This window comes from Schistocerca nitens, chromosome 4, assembly GCF_023898315.1.
Source record: "Schistocerca nitens isolate TAMUIC-IGC-003100 chromosome 4, iqSchNite1.1, whole genome shotgun sequence".
In the NCBI taxonomy this organism is placed as follows: domain Eukaryota; kingdom Metazoa; phylum Arthropoda; class Insecta; order Orthoptera; family Acrididae; genus Schistocerca; species Schistocerca nitens.
This window is the reverse complement of record NC_064617.1, coordinates 550334721-550362432: the sequence shown is the minus strand read 5'-3', so window position 1 is coordinate 550362432 and position 27712 is coordinate 550334721. Positions and strand designations below refer to the sequence as shown.

At 40.7% G+C, this 27712-nt stretch overlaps 1 protein-coding gene across 1 annotated transcript in view; it reads left to right on the top strand.

Moving 5' to 3' along the window:
* LOC126252906 (pyrethroid hydrolase Ces2e-like) overlaps window positions 1-26828 on the top strand; it is a 128676-nt gene extending 101848 nt beyond the window's left edge. Inside the window, exons 9-10 of the mRNA XM_049953881.1 lie at window positions 25002-25134; window positions 26398-26828. Coding sequence (XP_049809838.1) covers window positions 25002-25134; window positions 26398-26566 — 302 coding nt within the window. The 3' untranslated portion in view covers window positions 26567-26828. The remainder of the gene's footprint in view (window positions 1-25001; window positions 25135-26397) is intronic.
* Window positions 26829-27712: the final 884 nt, after the last annotated feature.

The window sequence follows — 27712 nt, the reverse complement described above, 5'->3', positions numbered from 1 at the left end:
TAGCGCACGGAAGAGAGAGTATTCCTGCTAATGAGGCTCCCTGGCTGGCAGTTAACTGTTCGCTACTTTGGACGAGAGTGCATTAAATACGTGCGATGCATTGCGTGGGCAATATGAATCCAGCAAATATAGCTCGTGACTCCAATAACAATGTCAATGAATATTTTCCGAACTGTAAGGCATCGGAAAGTTCCTTAAGGGATCGAACGATTGTCGAACATTTGTATGATTATTTCCTACATATGTTGAATAACAGTACGTGTGGTGATGATTGTCTGAAAATAAAAAAAATCAAACAACTAACCCGAGGGAAGCCTTAAACCAACGACCTCTCGTTCTGCAGCTCCTCACGCTAACCACGCGACCACTGCGCTCCCGTGCTCAAGCTATCCTTGATGTTGCTTACCATGCACACGGACTACTCAGTTTGTTTGGTTTGAATATTTTTTTCATAGGTCCACACAACTTCTTCCTGTTTTTCGAATGATCTGTGTTCAGTTTTCAAGGCCTATCCACTGTGTCAACTTATAACTAAATCTGAGGAGGGTGCGATGGGAAGGTTCCCTTGTTAGCTATGAAACAACTGTAGCAAAACGGAGCATCCTCGTTATCCATGTGATGGATAAGACGACTAATTCGCAACATAAATGTCAATGTAAGCATCAGTTTCTGTTGGAACGTGCTTCCCGGACCAAATAACATACATTTCCTACGTCTTCAATGCGAATCATGTAGCAAATGTAATTTAAAGGACATAAAAATATCGAGTGAATTTACTAAAATAATTATGAACCACTTGAATTTGCATTCAACAGGCAATGTTCAGAAGTCTGGTGTAGGAGTACTGCAAAGGTTCCCTTGTTAGCTATGAAACAACTGTAGCAAAACGGAGCATCCTCGTTATCCATGTGATGGATAAGACGACTAATTCGCAACATAAATGTCAATGTAAGCATCAGTTTCTGTTGGAACGTGCTTCCCGGACCAAATAACATACATTTCCTACGTCTTCAATGCGAATCATGTAGCAAATGTAATTTAAAGGACATAAAAATATCGAGTGAATTTACTAAAATAATTATGAACCACTTGAATTTGCATTCAACAGGCAATGTTCAGAAGTCTGGTGTAGGAGTACTGCATGCTCTAATTCGAAACAACAAAAATCAACAGAGTAACTATTATTGAACGTCATCAGGTCACTCATCGAGCATTCCTATGCAGTACTGTTACTGGTGACGTGTTATGATGCCTTTATCGTTAACTTCCTAAGAAGAAATGAAAGGCTGAGCCCCACCAAAAGACGTAAACTCGAGGAAAGAGTTGCGTGAACATATTATTTTACATCTGATAAATCCAAAAGTGTGTTTTGGGCTACGAATTCTGCCCCCAGGGTGTGTGCAACACAGCTGGAATTTGTTGCCAACAACTGAGTCACCTTTCGGTCACAGTGTAAGAAAATCGAGCAACAAAACTACATCACCTGTGCTACTGCATGATAACGCACTATGTTGATTTGAGAAACAAAACTATCCACGAGATTGATAGGAAAGTCGTCTCTCAGGCACATTTGTATTGATAGGGAAGTCCTCTCTCAAGCACTTGTCCCTCTCGTCATATATTTGTAAAATTTTACCTTTCCCACTCTAGATCGATCAACCGTCAAGGCAATTCATTTCTAGACGAAAATACTTTTAAAACTACTCTGGTTTATTGACATCGTTAGAACAAGTAGGTTTCTACAGGCGTAGAATTTGTAAACAACTTTAGCATTGTCATATCGTTTTAGATATCGTGAAAGAAAATTCTGCTGCTAATTAATTTCTCTTTGATAATTACTGTTGCGTTTAGTAAACTAATGGAAAATGCAATTAAAATATTCACTGTACTAATACAAACTAAAGTCAGCTAAATACAGAAACATCACGACGGCAGTCTATCTTAATAAAGCATTAAGTTTCTGTGAGACAATTGGGCTTATTTTAACACGAATTAGTAGGATATTACAGACTTTACACTTAGAAAAGATCTGTATTTATTTCATTTCCTGTACCATTCGTAAGTGTTATGAAAATGGGGCTTTTCATAGATAAAATTATGTATTCACAACAACAAAAAAATGTCGGCAGAAAACAAAAGTGGCATTATGAATCTGGCAGTACCGTAAGGTTTTCACTCTGACACTAAGAGTTACTGAAAGTAGCAAGAAGAATTTTGCTCGAGCGTTGTCTTACGATTCCCTTATTAAGTTTTTATCTGCCTGCTTGTAGCTGTGCTACAAAAGAATTAAAAATCTGGCTTTCAGCAAGTCTCGAAAGGCGAACAAAAGCAGCTTGCACCTGGTTACTAAGCATGTTACCTGGGGACTGGTTTTTTCTTAAAGCGGGAAGACATCCTTTTGTGGTTCAATTGGCAAATGTCAGTCAGACGTGTGACGTTAGTCTAAGCGTTTCGGTGTGTTGAATTTGTACCAATGATTTTTCTACACGTTTTTTCTGTCCCAAATAGAGTTGAAGTCTCCCATTAGTATTTTCACGTCATCTTGGTGAATTTTGCTCATGGTATTTTCGAGTGTGTTCCAGAATTTTTCAACATTGTCGATGTTTTTCTTATTTTCGATGTTGGTGGGTTCAAATGGTTCAAATGGCTCTGAGCACTATGGGACTTAACTGCTGTGGTCATCAGTCCCCTAGAACTTAGAACTAGTTAAACCTAACTAACCTAAGGACATCGCACACATCCATGCCCGAGGCAGTATGCGAACCTGCGACCGTAGCGGTCGCGCGGTTCCAGACTGTAGCGCCTAGAACCTCTCGAACACTCCGGCCGTCGATGTTGGTGGGGACACGTGCATTGATGAGTGTATATGTTTTACTGGGGCTCTGAATGACCATAGTCATAAGTCGCTTGTTGACGGGCCAGCCGCGGTGGCCGAGCGGTTCTTGGCTCTTCAGTCCGGAACCGCGCGACTGCTACGGTCGCAGGTTCGAATCCAGCCTTGGGCATGAATTTGTGTGATGTCCTTAGATTAGCTAGGTATAAGTAGTTCTAAGTTCTAGGAGACTGATGACCTCCACTGTTAAGTTCCATAGTGCTCAAAGCCATTGGAACCTTTTGATTGTCGATCGGTGTGATTTCTTTGACAGAGTTGATAGATCGGTGTTCGAGAAATGCAATGCCGAAGATTGGTACGCCTTTCGTTACCTTTTGTTGTATTCTGCTCTTGAAGATGCAATGGTTTCCCTAATGCACGGTTTCATTGTCAGTTAGTCGTGGTTCTTGAAGTGCAAGGATGAGAATTTTTTGTCGGTCCATTTCTTTTGTGAGATTATTTAGTTTTCGTGTTTGGATCAAGGTATCGATGTTTACGTTTAAATGCATGTTTTTTACTTGTAGGGAAATTTACCAGAGATCTTCGATATTCTCTGTCGTGCTAACCTGGACTCCCCAGAATCCGAAAATCCAACTGCCGCCTGTCGACAGCCGGGTTGTGTACCACCTGGGATAAAGTTGACTTTGCTTGCATAGTTTACGTTTGCTTGTGTTTCATTGGTTGTGCTTGGGTGATACCAGGACCGGACAGGACCAGAGGGTGTTGAAGCCTTTGAAAGCAAATATTTTCAGCCAAGCTCATTGAGCTAACACGGTGACCAGAGTAACGGTGATTTTCACTCAGACGTGTCTGGATTTTGCGTTCAACGGATTGAGTAGCCGTTCAGGATTGTGTTAGTATTTGGTTCACCCCTAGTATTTGATTTCCTCGGTACCACCCATATGGGGGAGGGTTTCCACTATCCGCCACACGCGATTATTATTATTATTATTATTATTATTATTGTCATTATGTCTCAGCAAATCCCATATGGTGTATCTTCCCACCACTGAAATAGATGTGTATTGTTCGATTCAGTATTTCCATCACATAAATGTGGTTTATAATTACGTTACATTGCTACTAGTAGACATATTTCTCACTTTTTCTTAGACAGTTGCTACCTGTTACTCCATCATAGGAATTTATGTGCGAAGCATTGTTGAAATGCAGACGTTCAAATTATCCGATTTCTGTAATTTCATTTCGATACCAGATCGTTCTAATCGGATTCAGCCAGGTAGTCTTAATGTGGATATCCGACCACGACTGTCATCATATGATAGACTGTGTAAACCACATTCTTTATCGGACTGTTGAATATAGATCACTTATCTATGACAGGACCTGAATTCTTAAACACTGTGGAAAATAATAATCCGATGTGCTTATTACAAATACGTTATTCCAATATAAATATGTGAACTAACGAGATAACAGTTTATTTACAGGAGCAGAACTAATGTTCAAATGTTCAAATGTGTGTGAAATCGTATGGGACTTAACTGCTAAGGTCATCAGTACCTAAGCTTACACACTACTTAACCTAAATCATCCTAAGGACAAACACACACACCCATGCCCCAGGGAGGACTCGAACCTCCGCCGGGATCAGCCACGCAGCTCATGACTGCAGCGCCCCTGACCGCTCGGCTAATCCCGCGCGGCTACTAAAAGTATACTCGTCCACAAAACCCATGTGGACAATTATCTGATAATCGGTCAAGCTTTGCTTTGTCGCAGCTCTTTAGGATACAAGTCCATTTACTTTCAGGCTCTTACATACAATTCTTGCAATGCAAGGTAATTGAAAAAACTCATCCACTCGACGCCAACTGAGGAACTGACTGGTGCATGTGTTGTTCAACACACAGTAGTTGTCACCCTCACTGGAATCAATGAGTGTGTGCGTGTGTGTGTGTGTGTGTGTGTGTGTGTGTGTGTGTGCGTGTGTGTGTGTGTGTGTGTGTGTGAGTGAGTTTTCGTGTTAATGCACAATCTGAATCAATACTATTAACATCAGACAGACAACCGGGCATCAAATATGACTGTAAAGTATGTTAATGCGATGGGAAGTTACAAACTGAATTTTCACCTAACCCACGTCCTGCATATTACGTTAAGTAAGATGTATTAACTCCATAGTATCGTTAGCAGAGAGTGCGCTCTTGTTGTCGAGGCCTGCGACAAGCGCAGCGATCAGCACTGCCCAATGCCGCCGCGATTTGTTTATGTTGGCTGAGCGTGGACACTGCAGCAGACGCTTCGCCATAAACAGAAAGAAATCACCTTGGCTCTGACTGCAGTGAGCGGATATCACTGCCTGCGTGTTCTTATAGTAACCAACGTGAGACTCTACTCACAGGTGCCATGGAGCAATTGCAACGGGTATCATGTCATTAGTCATGAGAATATTAACCAGTGATGAAATGTCCACTCTATTTGAATCCTAAGAAAATAGGAACCTTCTCACAAAGGAATGTGAGGTGATATCAAAATTTATCCAACATACAAAAATTAACTGCAGGGCTTTCATGTATGCAGTAGTAGCACACAAGGAAATAATATGTCTTGGAAGCGTATATTTCATTTCCTCTTCTCATATTAACGTCCTTGTTTTAGAATGAAGTGAGAAAATTAACGCGAAAAACTTAAGTTCCTGAGAAGCATATAAGTCATTTCCTCGTCTCATATCATAGCTTTTGTTTTAGTATGAGGTGAAAAAATAAACAGTTTACGGCTCTGAAACATAATATGACACCAGATTCTTATCGTAGGCGCTATCGGAAACGCAAAAAGCAGGGAGCTGTCCATTCTTTTGTCCTAAAGAGCTGCGACAAAGCAAAGCTTGACCGATTATCAGATAATTGTCCACATGGGTTTTGTGGACGAGTATACTTTTAGTAGCCGCGCGGGATTAGCCGAGCGGTCAGGGGCGCTGCAGTCATGAGCTGCGTGGCTGATCCCGGCGGAGGTTCGAGTCCTCCCTGGGGCATGGGTGTGTGTGTTTGTCCTTAGGATGATTTAGGTTAAGTAGTGTGTAAGCTTAGGTACTGATGACCTTAGCAGTTAAGTCCCATACGATTTCACACACATTTGAACATTTGAACATTAGTTCTGCTCCTGTAAATAAACTGTTATCTCGTTAGTTCACATATTTATATTGGAATAACGTATTTGTAATAAGCACATCGGATTATTATTTTCCACAGTGTTTAAGAATTCAGGTCCTGTCATAGATAAGTGATCTATATTCAACAGTCCGATAAAGAATGTGGTTTACACAGTCTATCATATGATGACAGTCGTGGTCGGATATCCACATTAAGACTACCTGGCTGAATCCGATTAGAACGATCTGGTATCGAAATGAAATTACAGAAATCGGATAATTTGAACGTCTGCATTTCAACAATGCTTCGCACATAAATTCCTATGATGGAGTAACAGGTAGCAACTGTCTAAGAAAAAGTGAGAAATATGTCTACTAGTAGCAATGTAACGTAATTATAAACCACATTTATGTGATGGAAATACTGAATCGAACAATACACATCTATTTCAGTGGTGGGAAGATACACCATATGGGATTTGCTGAGACATAATGACAATAATAATAATAATAATAATAATAATAATCGCGTGTGGCGGATAGTGGAAACCCTCCCCCATATGGGTGGTACCGAGGAAATCAAATACTAGGGGTGAACCAAATACTAACACAATCCTGAACGGCTACTCAATCCGTTGAACGCAAAATCCAGACACGTCTGAGTGAAAATCACCGTTACTCTGGTCACCGTGTTAGCTCAATGAGCTTGGCTGAAAATATTTGCTTTCAAAGGCTTCAACACCCTCTGGTCCTGTCCGGTCCTGGTATCACCCAAGCACAACCAATGAAACACAAGCAAACGTAAACTATGCAAGCAAAGTCAACTTTATCCCAGGTGGTACACAACCCGGCTGTCGACAGGCGGCAGTTGGATTTTCGGATTCTGGGGAGTCCAGGTTAGCACGACAGAGAATATCGAAGATCTCTGGTAAATTTCCCTACAAGCAAAAAACATGCATTTAAAAGTAAACATCGATACCTTGATCCAAACACGAAAACTAAATAATCTCACAAAAGAAATGGACCGACAAAAAATTCTCATCCTTGCACTTCAAGAACCACGACTAACTGACAATGAAACCGTGCATTAGGGAAACCATTGCATCTTCAAGAGCAGAATACAACAAAAGGTAACGAAAGGCGTACCAATCTTCGGCATTGCATTTCTCGAACACCGATCTATCAACTCTGTCAAAGAAATCACACCGATCGACAATCAAAAGGTTCCAATGGCTTTGAGCACTATGGAACTTAACAGTGGAGGTCATCAGTCTCCTAGAACTTAGAACTACTTATACCTAGCTAATCTAAGGACATCACACAAATTCATGCCCAAGGCTGGATTCGAACCTGCGACCGTAGCAGTCGCGCGGTTCCGGACTGAAGAGCCAAGAACCGCTCGGCCACCGCGGCTGGCCCGTCAACAAGCGACTTATGACTATGGTCATTCAGAGCCCCAGTAAAACATATACACTCATCAATGCACGTGTCCCCACCAACATCGACGGCCGGAGTGTTCGAGAGGTTCTAGGCGCTACAGTCTGGAACCGCGCGACCGCTACGGTCGCAGGTTCGCATCCTGCCTCGGGCATGGATGTGTGCGATGTCCTTAGGTTAGTTAGGTTTAACTAGTTCTAAGTTCTAGGGGACTGATGACCACAGCAGTTAAGTCCCATAGTGCTCAGAGCCATTTGAACCATTTGAACCCACCAACATCGAAAATAAGAAAAACATCGACAATGTTGAAAAATTCTGGAACACACTCGAAAATACCATGAGCAAAATTCACCAAGATGACGTGAAAATACTAATGGGAGACTTCAACTCTATTTGGGACAGAAAAAACGTGTAGAAAAATCATTGGTACAAATTCAACACACCGAAACGCTTAGACTAACGTCACACGTCTGACTGACATTTGCCAATTGAACCACAAAAGGATGTCTTCCCGCTTTAAGAAAAAACCAGTCCCCAGGTAACATGCTTAGTAACCAGGTGCAAGCTGCTTTTGTTCGCCTTTCGAGACTTGCTGAAAGCCAGATTTTTAATTCTTTTGTAGCACAGCTACAAGCAGGCAGATAAAAACTTAATAAGGGAATCGTAAGACAACGCTCGAGCAAAATTCTTCTTGCTACTTTCAGTAACTCTTAGTGTCAGAGTGAAAACCTTACGGTACTGCCAGATTCATAATGCCACTTTTGTTTTCTGCCGACATTTTTTTGTTGTTGTGAATACATAATTTTATCTATGAAAAGCCCCATTTTCATAACACTTACGAATGGTACAGGAAATGAAATAAATACAGATCTTTTCTAAGTGTAAAGTCTGTAATATCCTACTAATTCGTGTTAAAATAAGCCCAATTGTCTCACAGAAACTTAATGCTTTATTAAGATAGACTGCCGTCGTGATGTTTCTGTATTAAGCTGACTTTAGTTTGTATTAGTACAGTGAATATTTTAATTGCATTTTCCATTAGTTTACTAAACGCAACAGTAATTATCAAAGAGAAATTAATTAGCAGCAGAATTTTCTTTCACGATATCTAAAACGATATGACAATGCTAAAGTTGTTTACAAATTCTACGCCTGTAGAAACCTACTTGTTCTAACGATGTCAATAAACCAGAGTAGTTTTAAAAGTATTTTCGTCTAGAAATGAATTGCCTTGACGGTTGATCGATCTAGAGTGGGAAAGGTAAAATTTTACAAATATATGACGAGAGGGACAAGTGCTTGAGAGAGGACTTCCCTATCAATACAAATGTGCCTGAGAGACGACTTTCCTATCAATCTCGTGGATAGTTTTGTTTCTCAAATCAACATAGTGCGTTATCATGCAGTAGCACAGGTGATGTAGTTTTGTTGCTCGATTTTCTTACACTGTGACCGAAAGGTGACTCAGTTGTTGGCAACAAATTCCAGCTGTGTTGCACACACCCTGGGGGCAGAATTCGTAGCCCAAAACACACTTTTGGATTTATCAGATGTAAAATAATATGTTCACGCAACTCTTTCCTCGAGTTTACGTCTTTTGGTGGGGCTCAGCCTTTCATTTCTTCTTAGGAAGTTAACGATAAAGGCATCATAACACGTCACCAGTAACAGTACTGCATAGGAATGCTCGATGAGTGACCTGATGACGTTCAATAATAGTTACTCTGTTGATTTTTGTTGTTTCGAATTAGAGCATGCAGTACTCCTACACCAGACTTCTGAACATTGCCTGTTGAATGCAAATTCAAGTGGTTCATAATTATTTTAGTAAATTCACTCGATATTTTTATGTCCTTTAAATTACATTTGCTACATGATTCGCATTGAAGACGTAGGAAATGTATGTTATTTGGTCCGGGAAGCACGTTCCAACAGAAACTGATGCTTACATTGACATTTATGTTGCGAATTAGTCGTCTTATCCATCACATGGATAACGAGGATGCTCCGTTTTGCTACAGTTGTTTCATAGCTAACAAGGGAACCTTTGCAGTACTCCTACACCAGACTTCTGAACATTGCCTGTTGAATGCAAATTCAAGTGGTTCATAATTATTTTAGTAAATTCACTCGATATTTTTATGTCCTTTAAATTACATTTGCTACATGATTCGCATTGAAGACGTAGGAAATGTATGTTATTTGGTCCGGGAAGCACGTTCCAACAGAAACTGATGCTTACATTGACATTTATGTTGCGAATTAGTCGTCTTATCCATCACATGGATAACGAGGATGCTCCGTTTTGCTACAGTTGTTTCATAGCTAACAAGGGAACCTTCCCATCGCACCCTCCTCAGATTTAGTTATAAGTTGACACAGTGGATAGGCCTTGAAAACTGAACACAGATCATTCGAAAAACAGGAAGAAGTTGTGTGGACCTATGAAAAAAATATTCAAACCAAACAAAGTGAGTAGTCCGTGTGCATGATAAGCAACATCAAGGATAGCTTGAGCACGGGAGCGCAGTGGTCGCGTGGTTAGCGTGAGGAGCTGCAGAACGAGAGGTCGTTGGTTTAAGGCTTCCCTCGGGTTAGTTGTTTGATTTTTTTTTATTTTCAGACAATCATCACCACACGTACTGTTATTCAACAAATGTAGGAAATAATCATACAAATGTTCGACAATCGTTCGATCCCTTAAGGAACTTTCCGATGCCTTACAGTTCGGAAAATATTCATTGACATTGTTATTGGAGTCACGAGCTATATTTGCTGGATTCATATTGCCCACGCAATGCATCGCACGTATTTAATGCACTCTCGTCCAAAGTAGCGAACAGTTAACTGCCAGCCAGGGAGCCTCATTAGCAGGAATACTCTCTCTTCCGTGCGCTATAGTCGACTGACGTCATGTCTTTCGATGTTTTTTAGGTGTAGCGTCATCATACTACGGCGCGGTTACCTCGCATCGGACAGACGGACGGACAGATAATAATTGTCTGAAAATAAAAATTAAACTTTTCACTCCTGGGAAAATTTGACGGAAGGACCTCTCGTTCCGCAGCTGCGTGCGCTAACCACGGGATCACGGCGCCCCTGAGCTCACCCTATCCTTGATGTTGCCTATCTTGCGCATGGACTACTCAGTTTGTATATTTTGCTTATTTTTTTCATACTTCCACACAACTTCTTCCTGTTTTCTCGATTGATCTGTGTTCAGTTTTTCAAGGCCTATCCCCTGTATCAACTTATAACTAAATCTGAGGGCGGTGCGATGGGGATGTTCCCTTGTTAGTGGTATTGTGTGTTGGTGGCGTTGCCAGTTTACATACTGTGCATGTAACTCACAATAAATGCGTTGGATTCCTTCTGTGATCAGTTTACTTGAAAAACGTTTGTTGTCATCGTAATTTGTGTAACTGTCTCTCCGACTTCCAATTTGACAATTTGTGGAAAAATTGTTTACCTTCTTAGTCCTAGTTTCAAACGTTGTCTGATAGAAAATGTAGGCATGAAGGAGTCTGTAAAAGCAATTAATCGCTATTATAGCAAACTTTTGAATCCACTGGACACTTGAATTCTATATATTGATTCTGAGAGTTTTGTTATTTCTCTTGTTATTTACTGTCCCAAAGTCATCCGTGAGAATAAAATTAAAGGCAGTTGGATTAGGTTCCGGATCTATAAACTGTGATTTAATATTCTGCGCTGCTAAATAAATTTTGAAGGTTGTATTCTTTACGTAAAACAGAGTATCGATGTCAGTCCTAGGATTGACGATAAACTTCAGAAATACAATTACGGAAAAGTGACATATCGATAACGGCTACTCACCATCAACAATAGTTGTTACCCATTGTTTAGTATTTGCTATTTTACCGTCGTTATCCTTTAGAGGCCAACCTGATCTTTCCACAGTGCCATTTTTACTTGCTTCTTAATATGTCCTATAACTACAGATTTGTTGAAAATATGAACTGTTAAATACGCTATTCCACAAATTAAAAACTTCCAGTTATTCTTCATATCTTGAAACTTACTACCGTTGACTTTCACTGAAGGAAAGATACGTAATAATAAAATGAAATCAAAGATTAGAATGTCGAAGCATAGTGTGAATGGTTAAAATGAAATGAACTAAAAATCATCTTCTTGTCTAAAACACTTTACTCTTCCAGAGAACTTCGGTACCTCTCAAAATTTTTTCAGCTCTGATGTTTAGCCACATGTGGAAAAATAGCGGGTCTCATGATGCAGCTCTGTTTAGCCGTCACAAAATAAAGCCTCAAAAATCAGTAAATAAAACTATTCTTGTACAGTTGCTCCGAATCGCATATACCAACCGCCCTTTGCTGCGACAACTACTCAAAGTCTATTGGGTATTTGATTTTGTTCTGCTTTTTCGGGCCTCCTTACCTCTCCTTCTAGCCCAACCTTTGTTCTGCAATTACGTCTTCATCGGGGAGCTTCTCCTCAACATTTTTATTTTGTGCTGAACTGTTTTGTACCCTTCTTGCATACACACGTGTGTCACGTATTTTATAGAGACTGAATGAATATATAAGGTGAGTATTTCTTCTCTTATCAAATTAAATATTACATATCTTGCTGTGAATTAATTTGTTTGTCCCCATTCCACTTATTGTGTTTCCTTGAAATTATATAAAACATAAGTCTGTAAAAAAAAATCGCGTATAGCCTCCTTTGGCTTCCACAACAGCTGGAAGTCTGTTGGGCATTGAGCCCACAACTCGAGCCACAGAACTAGGAGATTCAAGTAACTCATTCCAAGCTTCATGAATTTGCTGATTTGTCGTGCGTTGACAAATGGGTGGTTCTCACTGAAACGGCGTATCTGCTGATCCTGAGCTTGCGTTGTTTTGCGGCGACGGCCATGAGGCCTCCCATTCAAGTTACCACTCTCTTCCTTTCGTCTGATCCACCTGGCTACCGTCGACTTGTGAAGACCCATAGTTCTCGCTATGTCGGCATTTGAAGATCCCTCTGCATGGAGTATTATAGCGCCCTTGTCTGCCTCAGCCAGATGGGCCATTTAGCGTTGACTGAATGATTCGTCGCGGTTAATATTGGCTGCGGAAACAGCGCTGGCAGGAAACAGACTGCCTCCTCCAAGATGGCAGCCGCAACGCAGTGGCCAAGTATGTGTAACACGGAAATCGATGGCATAAAAGACAGATCGCAAGCCCGTGCCCGTGTCATTACATAGTGGAGCAACTTAGAATCTCTAATTTTTCTCAGAAGTGACTGGTCCACTCTTGTCATGTCTTATCCTGATAAATATTACATGAAATGAAATGTTTACGTTTTGCATATGCGGCAGGCCTGAGGCAAGAAACATTTCTGAAATATCTGAGGCAACCTGAAGAACACTTCGTGAATATTATCTGTAGAAGGTTGCCTTATAAGAAGGAAAACGTGTTTATCCCCGCTCGCCGTGTTTCCAGGTGGCGCAGTTTACTCGGAGGCATACATAATTCTCGCCGGGCGTAAGAAGTGACTCGACGAGCGAGGGGAACTCGCCAAATGTCATAGGCTGATTGTCCCGAAACTTTGCTCAGTGAAGGAGAGGACAAAATAAGCGAACATGTGTTTCGGCTTATCTGCAGACACTCGACCGTTTCCGAGAAAACGACGGTCAAAGTTATCAACGCGCTGTTGCTCTAGTGTAGATACCTTCTGCAGCCGAGAACGCAATTGAAGCGGTGGCTACCGTCGTTCCTTCTTAACACTGATTCCCGTGTTCGATACCATATTGGGTTTTTTAATTATTTTATTTTCCTGCCTCTCTATCAGAATTATCTACGAATGTTTTTTTCTAAGTTATGTTGAAATAATGTTGTCATTATTCGCCAATTAACTTTATGTGTAATTAATGAATTAAAAAGTAATAAACGAATGAGACAAGCTGATCTAACATCATCTGGGCTGCCTCATGTATCGTTATAACCAAATATTTTATAAATGTTAATCTACATTCAGATCCGATGATGGCACCTTTAGTGTGTTGAAACCGGTTATCCAGTAAACAATATTTAAGCGATCTTGGCTTCTGAATTATTTCTACAACAGAGTGATCGCCCCACTACGCACTGTGTGTTCCCTTTTTAACTTATTTCTTTACACAGTAAATTAACTGACGAATAACGACAACAGTGTTTCAACATAAATTGGAATAAACATTCGTAGATAATTCAGAGAGTGAGGGAAAAAAAAAGGAAAAACCGGGTTTCGAACTCGCAGCGCAAAGTTCAGAAATCGCTATGGTAGCCGCAGAGCCACCGCTCCAGTTGAATGCTTACCCGCTAAGAGGTGTCTACACTATAGTAACAGCGCATTGAAAACTTTGACCGTCGTTTTCTCAGAAGCGGTAGAGTGTAAGCAGATAAGCCGAGACACGTGTTCGCTTATTTTGTCCCCGCTTTCACTGAGCGAAGTTTCAGCAAGATCGGGGTATTTCCTCGGGAACACAGGAAGAAACCATAGTAATAATGTAATTCAAGGCTCGCAAGAAAAGATTTAAGTGGTCCTTTTTCCCGCACACTGTTAATGAGTGGGACGGTAGAGAAATAACCCTAACCTTCTGCCAGGCACGTAAGTCCGGATTGCCAAGAAATCCTGTTGATGTAGTCATGTAGATGTAACGACGAAATTATAATTACGACATGTGACTTTCATTTGATTTAAACATCGAAGTTGTTTGCTGTTTCAAAATGGTTCAAATGCCTCTGAGCACTATGGGACTCAACTGCTGTGGTCATAAGTCCCCTAGAACTTAGAACTACTTAAACCTAACTAACCTAAGGACATCACACACATCCATGCCCCAGGCAGGATTCGAACCAGCGACCGTAGCAGTCGCACGGTTCCGGACTGCGCGCCTAGAACCGCGAGACCACCGCGGCCGGCTCGTTTGTTGTTTATTTACTTTTTGTTCAATAGTTTCAGGCATATACAAACACCTAGGCGCGTTAAATTGATATTGAAATAAAGTGTCATGCGTGGACCAATAACAATAAATTCCCACCTACTTGTTATAGTACTGCAGTATCTGCCAGCGTCTTCAGAAGTGGATATCGCATACGAAGTTCCTAGGGTGTTTGTAATGGATATTGCAGACGACTTCGACAAAGTTTGAATGTAGCTTCGTAAAAGTTCCGTGAGCAAACGATCTGAGTTGCTGGCGAATACAGTTTATCCTCACTAGACAGTATATATTATCATTATACATGAGGTGAGTAGGGTTTCGCCGCGTTGCGGTGGCCGAGCGGTTCCAGGCGCTTCAGTGACGAACCGCACGGCTGCTTCAGTCGCAGGTTGGAATTCTACCTCGGGCATAGATGTCTGTGATGCCCTTAGGCTAGCTAGGTTTAAGTAGTTCTAGGTCTAGGGGCTGATGACCTAAGCAGTTAGGTCGCATAGTTCTTGAAGCCATTTTTTGACCTTTCGCGTAAATTTTCTTTACATAAACCGTCGTATCTTTTGATTGCGTTGACATAGAAGCTCACTTTTTTACACCAGCATGGGACCGGTTACAGCAAGAAGTGCGATACATTTCCGCTTATTATGTCCACCCGTTCTGGAGGTAAACGGGTTTTAAGGGTTGGGTAGACCGATAGACGGTCAAGAAAGTGAGACTAGTAGGGTTCCGTTTTTACCGGTTTAGGTGACGAAATCCTAACAACGAAAACACTGAAGATGAGGGCCGCATAAATAACACCCGCTACTCTTTATTCGAAATGTTTTAGTTGCTGTCGATACATAAGCATATTAGTCGTAGGTACGTTTTCGATCCAAATCACGTTTACAGGAATGCAAATAGAATGTATTTGCCTATACACGTGGTAATTCACATCCCAGTATTAATGCCACCGCGTTTTAGAAGTACGAACATTCTCATTGCTAGCTAGCTTAAGAAACACTTCTGCTAATGAACGTTTTCTGGCTGTGGCGAGTCTAGTGGAGAATTCGAAACAATGCAGAATACGTTTGGCAGCTATGTAGCCGTTTATTTCCTGGGGTGGTGCAGAATTATCCTACAAAATTTACTCTCTAATAACAGTAATTTGTTATTTCGATAATCATCCCGAATGATTGTCACATAAGCGGTGACATAAAGGAAGAAAATTCATGTTTTTGAGTCCAGAAAGCTCTATGCAACAGAAACTGCAGATTTTCATTTCGAAATTGCCTGCTTGTTCATGTCTGGGGTAATAATAGAGGGCTGTTTGCCTAGGTTGTCTGCTAGCATAGTGAAAGGAAGGTCTGGTTTGTTTTCGGTTCTAATCTCTATGGAGGCAGGTAGAATATCAGTAAAGCAATTTTAAGAAATTCTCGCGCACCCAATACGTTTTATCGCTACCTTTATTCTGTACTGGCGCCCTGTGCATGTCAATATGACACTCTTGTAGAATTTCATACATGTTACTGCCTACTTTTTCCGCTTCTGTCAATAATGGAATTGACTTAAGCGTGGCACTGAATGATTTTTAACTGAATTTCGTTATGAATCTTCACGCATTGCTAAATTTGCACACTTTCATGGTAGGTCAGCAACGGTAATCCAGTATGACTGGTCTGAACGTTGACACAGACCGTTTCGCGGCCGAATGCGGATAATATTTTGCTACTTCGTAACGATCTGGGGTTCTTTGTCTTACTGAAACAGTTAAGTCATCTCGATAAGTTGAAATTCATTTTTATTTGTCCAGTTCACACCAATTAGCGTTTGTTCTTTCAGTTCTGTCTTATATTTACGTGTTGTATTTAACACACTAATCAGCATTAATATAGTCTTACAAATTATGGAATACAGTCTAAAAAAGTTCAGATAGTTTGTCAATTTCACGCCTGCGCATAGTATGTTGGTAGCACTTCGTCGCCTTGCCTGTTATGCTGTGTAGCAGACTTTAAAGCCGTGCGGATCAGCATAACGAAAAGGCGAGGGGTCTCGCTCGTTTTGTCCACGACTGTACATTTTATCTTCTGAGAGCAGTTAATATTAGCCCGGATTTTTCTGAAGGCAGATCGTTTACAGAACAAGGGCTAATCGAACATATGTCACTGACTCCAATAGTTCTCAAAATTTGAGAATGATCTCAGGAGAAAATAATGCATAGGACATTTAAGACTAATTTAAATTATTATTAAAATCATGAAAATTCTTGGACCATAGATACAAATGTCCACAATGGGCCAAAGTGTTTGCGCAAATACCACACGTTCACAAAAACAGACAAGATCCCAATATACTTTCATATCCCCGTAATACTATAAAATGATTGGGAAAGCAACGTTTAATTCTACCTATATGCTCTGATGACTTACTGAAAGATAGATATTGATCCTTGCACAGTCGGAAAAATTCTCGATCCAAACACACCTGGATCCTCAAGTGCACTGGAAAACCGTGTAAGATGTAACCACACCAGTGAAGTGCAAGTATGCAACAGTCTCACAAAAATTCCATAAAACCGCAGCTGAGTAAAATTATTCACAAGACAATGTACGTGAACTTTTGCTAAGCCGCCCTCAAGCAGCGCGATGTAAACACCGTCTCCAGCTGCAAATGAAGCGCGCAAACAAGAACGAGTAAGTGATCTGCCCCAACACACGATGGCCATGCGAACTCCAATTTAACCACTTGGCTACCTGATCGGCTGGCAAAGCTCGGTGCTCGAAGTATTGCTTGTAGGTATATTGCACAACCAAAGATAAGACTGCATTAGCAAACGAAGCTATGGGCAATATAGTCTTCGTATCACGCGTGTGAATCATAACTTGGCGAGTAAATTTTGATTCAAACGCGTTTCTAACATATTGCTTTCAGGCTACATTGATAAAACCAGCTCATTGTCATGGTTCCGTAGGAGTAATACAGGGGCAAAACACTGTGCTCCTCCATGATGGTCACCACATACTCGACAAGTCCCCCATTAACAATAAACATGGCCTAGGTGTGGTGTTTCGATAAACATAACAACCACAACAGACTGGTATCAACGGGTATTTTATTTGTGAAATTCCATCTCGATTACATAAACTGCACAATATCGGTTTCGGCTATTACGATCTTCATATCTGGTAAAAATAGAAAAACATTCGTGCAACAACCTAATTTCATTTAGATGAAACAATTTGTGCAACAAGTCTAGTGATACATAAGAAAAATAGAAGACACTAACATGATTACCAGCCATACATATCATAAAAATATTCTGATGTAAGTACCAAAGTCAATCTATATAACTAGGTGCATAATTAGTGCTGCTAATGGCCTGGGTGCGTCCTGTGTTTATACAGATAACTGTGGCCAGTAGAGGCCACTCATGTGAGGGTACATGAGTAACCAGAATTGTAAATTCAACAGTTGAAAGGCAGTAAGAATAGTCATTTATTAAAATTATTTCATATGGCGAAAGGAAAAAAATTGTTCAAATGTGTGTGAAATCCTATTTGACTTAACTGCTAAGGTCATCAGTCCCTAGTCGCGCAGGATTAGCCGAGCGGTCTAGGGCACTGCAGTCATGGACTGTGCGGCTGGTCCCGGCAGAGGTTCGAGTCCTCCCTCGGTCATGGGTGTGGTTGTGTGTCCTTAGGATAATTTAGGTTAAGTGGTGTGTAAGCTTAGGGACTGATGACCTTAGCATTTAAGCCCCATAAGATGTCACACACATTTGAACATTTTTTTCATCAGTCCATAAGCTTACACACTACTTAAATTATCCTAAGGACAAACACACACACGCATGCCCGACGGAGGACTCGAACCACCGCCGGGACCAGCTGCACAGTCTATGACTGCGGCGAAAGGAAAGCGTCTCACAATAAAACATGAACTGACATGCAATATGTGGAAATAAAATGCATACTAAATATCCGCATAAAAAGTGTAAGGAATAATAATACGGACCTCCTAGTCCGGCAAAATAAATAACACATAGTTGTATAAAAGTCTGATTAAAAAATTTAAAAGTAAACATCACACCTATAAACCCAAAACTTTTAGTATGACAAACGAAGCAAGCATAAGGGTAAGTGTGAGATAATTAACAGGACAGTGACTATTAATTGAAATCTCGATAGTCGATGAGACGTTCGGAGTAGAATCTCAGTGGCGCCGCCTTGTGGCTTCTCTGAAAGAAGTTTTTGTTTTCCTGCGGCGGAGCTTGCGGAAGAAGCCCAGTCTCCTTCCGTTGGTGGACGGCGCACTCTACCACAGGAAGAGCTGCTGCGGCGCGCGACGCTGCTCCCAATACGTCAAAATAAACATCCAACTTAATCTCATTCTATTCATTCAGCAGTAATACCTGTTGCTGTTTACTTCGTACATAAATTTCAAATTCTTCTAGTAGGTTCAATAACTGTCTTTTTGGCACCTTACGCAACACTTTTTGGTATATGAAATAATTTTGTTTAAGGACTGTATACATCGTATTTTAACCATTCAATTTACAATACTTGTTACTCATTTATCTTAGAATTAGTGCCCTCTACTGGCCTCAGTTATTTGTATAAATACAGCAGGCATCCATCCCATTACCAACACTTACTATACACCTAGACATATAGATTGACGTTGATAACTACACCATAATACTGTTATGGTACATATGGCCGTTAATTATTTTAGTGCTTTTTTGTTTTTCTAACTTATCACTAACTTTTTAAGAAACCGCTTCAGTTAATACAACTTGTGCTGTTACAAGACAGCGTTTCTACTGTTTGAAACGGATCTGAAGATGGCAACGGCCGAAACCGGTACTTGTGATTTTATGTGACCTAGACGGACCTTTAAAAATAAAGTGCCATAAAATGATCGCGGATTCATTTACAGACTTCTTCTCTTCAGTTGGTTTAACTGTGGAGAGGTAAGTGCGAAGAGGGACGCAGGCTTTTCAGTAGTGGCAGAGGCAACAAACGGCATTATTGACTGATATGGTATTGCCCTTGTTGTGTTAGTACTGCGAACGACTGAAAGCAAGGGGAAATTATAATCGTTATTTCTTCCCGAGAGCATGCAACGCTACTGTTCGGCTTAATGATGATGACATCCTCATGAGCAAAATACTCCGTGAGTAAAATAGTGCCACTAGTAGGATCACAGTCCAAGGAATACTCAGGAATATTTAGTCATCAGGTAAAACAAAGCTTGCATTATGTCGGCCACAGTGTGGAATATTTAATCCCTTGTTCGAGAAGGTGAGTTACAGAATATAAAGAGGGAATCGAATAGGGTAAGGATAGATATAGTGAGTATTAGTGACGGTGGCAAGAATATCATGACTTCTGCTAGGTCAGTACGTTGTTATAAATACAAAATCAAATAGGGATAATACAGGACTAGGTCTCTAAGAAAATAGGAATGCGGGTAAGCTGCTAAGAAAACCGTGGTGAAAGCATTATCGTAAACAATATAGACACTAATCCGACACCTGTTACAGTAGTAAAGGTTTATATGCCAACTATCTCCACAGATGATGAATAAATTGAAAGACTATAGAGGGACCTAAAAATACATAAACTGTTTAATTGCCCATAACTCCGATAATAATTGATTAATTGACGTCTCATTGTGGTTGAAAATGCAGCCTAAAGTTCAAATTATCGAAAGCAGTGCAGGTGTTCGAAGTGGCCACCATTAATACCCACAAACAGGCGATCCTGCTGAACTGCTGTACCGGCTACCGACTGCAGTTTGTTCAGCTGGATACCTGCTCAGGAATGTTAGATGCATTCTGGAGGCTAATCCAATGTGCGTGGTTTTTGTCTAAAAAAAATCCTTTGGTACTCCTCAAAGATAAAAGTTCAGAGACCTTAATTTGGAGAATATAATTGAATCTGACGGCACCTATTCATCCTCTACATCACGCGGTATATTTTCGTAGAGGTACTCCGTGAAACGATTGTGGCAGTGTGGTGGGGCGTCCTCTTGTTGACAGTAAAACCTTTCGTCCCCATACATCTCACAGATGGCAGATAAAATTCATCTCTCTAGCTTCTTTAGGTACACCTCACCCATACCTGTGTCATCAAAGAACAGCCAAATCGAACCCCGATAATATAACTCACACCACACGTTCCCTCCAAGTTACTTCACGACTTTCTCCACATTTACGTGCAGATTTGAGGCGGTTCAGTAGACGGAATTTTGGCGGTTTATTGTACCATAGAGTTTAAATTGCGTCCCACACAATCATCTCTGCAAACACTTCATTGATACACACCTTACCATTAAATCACTCGCAGTACTCGTTTCTACGATCTGTGTCAGAGTCGTTAATTGCGTATAGCAGATTTAACATGCAGCACTTACACTGCGCACGCTTCAGAAAGCGTTGATCACTTGAGTGACTCACCATTGTTTCACGGGAACACAGTCTCACAGACTTATGCGGAGAGCGAGTGAATTGTTGTTAACACAGCACTGGAGTTCGCTGGACTTGCTGCTGTCGTCGTAGGTCGTCTATATCGTAGTTTTTGTAGATCTTTAACACGACCTCAGCGGAGATTAGTTTAGGTTCTGCGGAAGTGTTACAGCGCGTGAGGCAATACTGAGCCTACGACTTGTCTAAGAAGATGCGTTGAAGAAACGCAAACCTACGTTTATAACATTTATAGATATAGGGGCTATGGAAACTCTGGAAATTCCGAATGCTGTTGATCACGAAACTGTTCCATCAGCTGATGCCGGTGTTCTTCTTCTCATGCTTACTGCTGTTGTTTCAATCCTACTTGTTGCAGATACTGTTCTTGCCGTCCAAAATGTTTTTTCTTGTTGTGAGTCTCTGCTTACCACTTCGTTTTTCACACTTGATGTTCTTGTTTGCTCGTCATTCACTTTGTAAATATGTAGATTAGATAAAATTACATTAGATATTCTGTTGTTCCATAGATCCATAGCAGAGACTCTCAAGAATGTGGAAAGTGTCATAAAACCACAACAAGTAATAACATGTGTGTAAACAAGGGCCATACTAGTGTACTAATGCTCCTTCTAGTGGACGCAAGTGAAATGTTACTCATAGATGTTGAATAACTCAAGACAATACTCAAAGCTATAAAAGGAACAAATAAATTACGTACTGAGTGTCTGATGGACTGATAAGAATGGCTTCAGATACAGCCACTCCAGTGAAAATTATCGACTGCCAAGCAGGTGCTTTCATGAACAGCGAACACAAGATTCTGAAGAGCGTCCATAAACGAAATCCGTATTCCACGTCATTCATCTGTGCGTCGTCTTTCATGATTCTGAAGAACTGGCAGCTCCCTCAAATGGGTGGCTTTAATCTTGCTTTGTGTCATTACTGTCACTATACAACAATATAGTGTCTCCCGTAGTAACTTCACGAGAGCCTTATGTGTTCTATATAGTGTTTACTATTATTTCTTCGTGATGAATGCCCTCATTAAAAGGAAAGTGTAAGGAGTATGAAGACCTTAGATGGGAAATATTATTGTAAAGTGATTATCAATATGAGTGGAGAAGAATAAATTAATAATAAAAACTTAAAAATTTTATATTAAAGTAAGACCGTCATTTTCTGAGCGGGCGAAGGAATCCGTATGAATTTATGAAAATCCTTTGTGGGATTTCAACAGCTTTTTCCTCGTCCATCTTGGTGTTTCAACAAAATAGTGCAGATAAGCTGGAAGAGAAATTCAGTCTAGAATGATTTCTATATTTCAGCAAGCTCAGTTACGTTATGGAATGGTTTCTGCAGTTATGTAATTAGCAGAATGGGTCTTATCTCCTTGTTAGAGGGATTACAATTATTTGTTTATTACCTGTCATAGCAATATAAATTATCAAACTGTGGTCACCCAGAATGACACACAATACTTTATTATGTCTGTTACGATGTAGATGACGCTTGATGTATTTTCATCCATAAAAGAGAAGAGAATTCCAGAGTTACACCATGGTCACATAGAGATATAAAACAATAATTTGTGAATTCAAAACAAAGTGCATCTTTACTATCAAAAACAGTCTTGATCGCAAGTTATTTATTACGGTGACCGGTTTTGATCACTACTGTGATCATCTTCAGACCGGTGAGTAAGAACCTCCTCCTGCTGTGTGTGGTAGTGATTCTCCAGCAGACGGAGGTTCTTACTTATTGGTCTGAAGATGATCACAGGAGTGGTCGAAACCGGTCACCGTAATAAATAAATTGTGATCAAGACTGTTTTTGATAGTAAATATTCGTAACACATTGATCACTGTTCACTCCCATAATGTATTCAAATGTAATTGAAGTGCATCTTCCTTATGTATTTCCTAAAAACACTCAGACTAGTAATTCGCCCTCAAATGGGAGAACTCAAGACCTGTTGCCATCGAAAAACTGTTCTTTGGTATTAACCGCGATTGTGAACACAAGTGTGTGCTGTCCTGGTTTAAAGCAGGGCCATCCATGGCGAGCCGAACTTCACGTGTGCAGACTGTGCGGGCTGTGTGCGCGCCATGGCCCTCCTGTCACTGGACTTTGCTCGGTCCTTGTCGGTAATACATTTCATTTAGCACTGCGGTGAGGCATTTTGCGGTCGAAACAACTCTCTGAGCTCGGTAGAATCGTGGTGTCTGTGCTATTTACTCCACGCTATTTGTTCGTGTCGAAGACGTTCATAGGTCCATTTGCTGTTTGCACAAGAAGAGGCAATCTAGCGATCTGTCGTCACAATCTCTTAAAACGAATGGGAATCACAGAAGGGAGGGACTAGAATTCTCAATTTGCATAAGTGATGGATACTGCTTGTTTGCTAGGAAGCAACGTTATAACGTTGCAGATAGAATTAAAACTTTTAGATGACAATGAAAGAGCAACAACTCAGAAAGATCGACAGACGGGACTCATTTTTCTGCACATTAACAAGCACTTTGTCCTAAATTTGCAGGCGTGGAGCACTTGAAGGAATTGGCGGTACGAACAGTAAACTATCTGAAGTCGCGAACATTATTCCATTTTCAGTTTCAACAGTTTTAACTTGGAATGAAGGAAGAGTATGGTGACATCAAATATTACTGCGAAGTACGTTGGTTAAGACAAGGGGCATCCCTGGATCTATTTTTCGATTTAAATCTCGATGTCGTTCAATTTATGAAGGGAAAAGGAGTGCAGGAAAAAAAATTAGAACACGATATTGCAGTGAAGGTACACCGCATCGTATTTCGGAATAACACAGGCACCGCAGAATTGTATTTAACCGCCGACACCAGGAAATGACTTCAAACACAATGTCTCTCCTGTACGGGAATATACATAACGGACGTATGAATACAGGTTGTAGACAAATGGTTGACGACATGCGGAGGTTAGGATCTGGCCGTGAGTTGTGCTCAGATAGCCTGGTGTTAAGGCGTCTGCTATTGATAAGCAGGAAATCCGGGTTCAAGACCAGGTCCGGAACAGATTTTCATTGCCATCATTCCATTATGCAGCTGATGGTTATCGATATTTGCGACAACGATTACATTTAGTCAAAATTAGAACATCCGGAATGGACTGCAGACCTCGCATCTTAAGTAGACTTGACTGCACACTGCTCACAGTAAGACATTTCGAGGCAACTCCTTCTTGATTTGATGGCGATGCGTTTAAAAAGAAAATCGCGTTGTAGAATGGACACATTCTGACAATGGCAATGTAGTTCCCTAAGCTCACTTAAAAAAGGCGTCAGGTCTGAAGAATTCATTGTGACGTAGCAATAATTACAGCGATAGTTTTATAAAGGTTTTTCATGACATTTGTTCTCGAGCTGTTTCCGTTGAAAGCACCCCTATGCATGTGAAAATGTAACTGGCTGGTCTGCAAGACGATTCCCGTTTCAATTATAAAGACCTTTGCATTAAACTGTCCAGGATGTCTACATTGCTTTTCTCAGGTAGATTTTCCAAATCTCCATAATGAGTTTGCAAACGTGCTACAGTATTTCAATCGACATATTTGTGTGAAAGACCTCTTTTGAATTATGAACTAAATAAGTCACGATTACTTGGCAACTTGCGTGCAAAACTATGTGATTTTGTCTGCGTTTGCCCGTATGCCGACAGTCTATAGCAGATAAAAACTATATTATGTCTTCAGTGAGCCAAAAATAATTAATTAATACTGAAAACGTCTTTTGTTCGTCCTCTATGTTCTTGAGAAATAAATATAAAACCAAGTCGTATGCAGTACGACCGTACTACCGCTTATACTCTGACAGCACAATGTGGTGGTGGAGGAAATGTGAAGCGAGTCTGATCGCTTTGGCAGTCAGGCCCAGGCATGGTCCATAAGCCGAAATCTTGGCCATCCCTAGTTTTAAAGATACAACAATGACACCAGTAACTACTCTGTACGAAGAATCGTAGTAATGGTAGTGACTAGAGACACTCCTATTTACCAAACTAAAATAATGCAAGATAATATCAGAGACAGAAATATGACAAGGTAATTTCATTTCTTTATTAAAATATCTAAAGTCATAACCACCTCAGAACCAGATCAACAATTTCCCACAGCATTAACTACATACTACCTACTGTTTTAACATTATCTCTTCTTTCAGGGACGAATCACGCTGGTGATATATTCGTGCTCTTTGTGAGAGATGATACTGTATGTAACTTGGATCCAGAGTCAGAGGAGGATCAGGTGCGCAGGAATATGGTTCGGTACTGGACCAACTTCGCTAAGTATGGGTATGTACAGTTACGAATAGTTCTTTCTTCTTCTGTAATCAGATTAAAACAATTATTTCTCAAATTTTGCATTCACTGTCGTTACCCGATCAGACTGCAGTAGGTCATTAAATACAGTTTCGGCTGTTTCCTAAAAACTGCTATTCGTTGTAAACGCTTTCTTAAAACTATAGTTGCCTAAATCATGTACATTAAAAATCATTAAAATGTAATTCCTGCATCATCTATATAACTGGGAGTATGTCCGTATGAGTAACGCTTCCAATAACTGAATAAACCATGAAGATAAAACCAATTAGTTCAAAACTTTGCTCTATGAGATTGCCATCCAGAGATATATGACAGGTCGAGCCACATCGAAGGTGAAGTGTTTTCAATACTTTATATGCTATCACACGTTTTACCATAAGTGATCTGAAGATGGTTACTTCGTGAGCTGAAACTAGTGATCATATTTAATGTTTTACAATGTGTGCGATTTGGATAATAGTTATAAAACAATTTCCATTATTTAAATTTTAAGATGTCTATATTTCTTCGCCTTTTGCTTTCTGATAGCGTCAGATACAATATGTAAACGCTAACCCATTACAGGCTGTTTCCGAAATAACACTTTCGGGAGTTGCACCACAACGATGTACCTCGATGGTGTACCTATTGGAATCACACGAACTTAGTAGACGACTGAAACGCGTAACAAACACCATGAGATTGCCGTATAACGGATGTACCGAAAATGATGGAAAATGGTTCAAATGGCTCTGAGCACTATGGGACTTAACTTCTATGGTCATCAGTCCCCAATAACTTAGAACTACTTAAACCTAACTAACCTAAGGACATCACACACATCCATGCCGGAGGCAGGATTCGAACCTGCGTCCGCAGCGGTCGCGCCGTTCCAAATTGTAGTGCCTAGAACCGCTCGGCCACCGTGGCCGGCGGAAGTGATGGATTATGCAGTAGTTAAGAAGCCGGTAAATACATTGATATCACAGTTCTGCCACGTACACGTCACCTGCACCAGGAGGTGTTAATTATTTCGTTTCCTGTTTACGAATATTTTTGTTAGCTTGTAGTGCAAACGTGCATTAATTTTTTCGTCCTTTTTACTGCCTCTACGTAAATGCATACGTAAAATCCCTAGTCTATTTGCCGAACCAATGTCAAGAACTTAAGAAACAGTGTAGAACCTAAATTTTCTGCTGTGCTTAACACCTTCCTAAGCGTCCGCTGATTTACATCAACTTTGTGTTTCTGCAGAAATCCAACCCCGGAGGCGGATCCAGTGATCTGGGAGCCGTACAACAATGTGACCCGCAGCTACATGCTGATGCAATCCAACTTCTCCCTCGCTCACAACAAAGACGCAGAGCGGATGGACTTCTGGTACCAGAACGTTCCACTACAACCTTACGCTGAAGACTCCTAGAAAAATAGGGGGAGATTTCACAACCTAAAGCTTCCTGAGACATGAGACGAAATGTTTACTCTATTTTCACTATAACGTGTTAAAAATTAAATATTATAATTACATAGTATCGTTTGATTGCCTAGTTATATCAGTATGTATAAATGACTAGTACTCCAGTTACGAGTAATTATTTATTGTGCTATGCAGATTAATTCAGTATAAACAATTATCCGACATTTACTGAAAGATGAAAATAAATGCTACTCAATGTTTTACACAACTCACGATTGGAATAGTGTTTATGTGATCGGAAAACCCTTTCTCGATGCTCTTTTGACCACGGTAAATCGCTATGAGCAGTCGCCTGCGTAATGGAGGTAAAAGTGAAGCTGAATTAGCAAATGCTTTGAGGAGAGTGCTTTGTGCCTCCAATCTGTGAACCAGAGGATGCGACTCCTGATTGCCTTGTCTGTCAATGTTTCTCGAACGTAACTACAAGCGATTTCTCAAAATTACTGTCATCACGAGAAGCTTCCTGCCGAATCGGCGCAAACCACAGTGACACTTTTCGAAAATTCATCTGCTATTGTGAGAAGTAAAACACGGAAATTTTGTCAACATTATCGGCTGGTGTCCACTACCTACAAATTACGGCTTACAGTTACCTCGAGCAGAATGATTCGGAACTGTAATGTCTTTTTGTAGGTGACTTAGAGGGCTGTGACGGCACCCCCCGTAAACCATGCAAGCAAATATCCTCTAGGTGTTCGTTCCGAGGAGCAATACAACCTGCTAAACACCGGGGGCCGCGAAGAAGATGGAATTGAACGTGGAACAATGGCGTCTGGTCTCTCCACTCAAAAATATAGTATTTGTCTGACGCTTGATGATAAGGAGCGTGTGGAGGCAGTCAGGTAGCAATGTACGTCCCACACAGTGGTAAACACGAAGGTGAGTCAGTTACGCCAGCGGCCGCTGTAATGTACATATATTGGATGCATCTGATTGATGCATTCTGTTTTCCACCAACAATTAAGGGTTCCTCTTTTAAGCCGATAATGCACAACTTTGGAACGATTGTCTGGGGGTAGCGTCTAGTAATCAAAGTGTCCTGGGCTCCGGATTCGAACCTAGCCTTTTCTTACATTTGAAGTAAAAGTCATG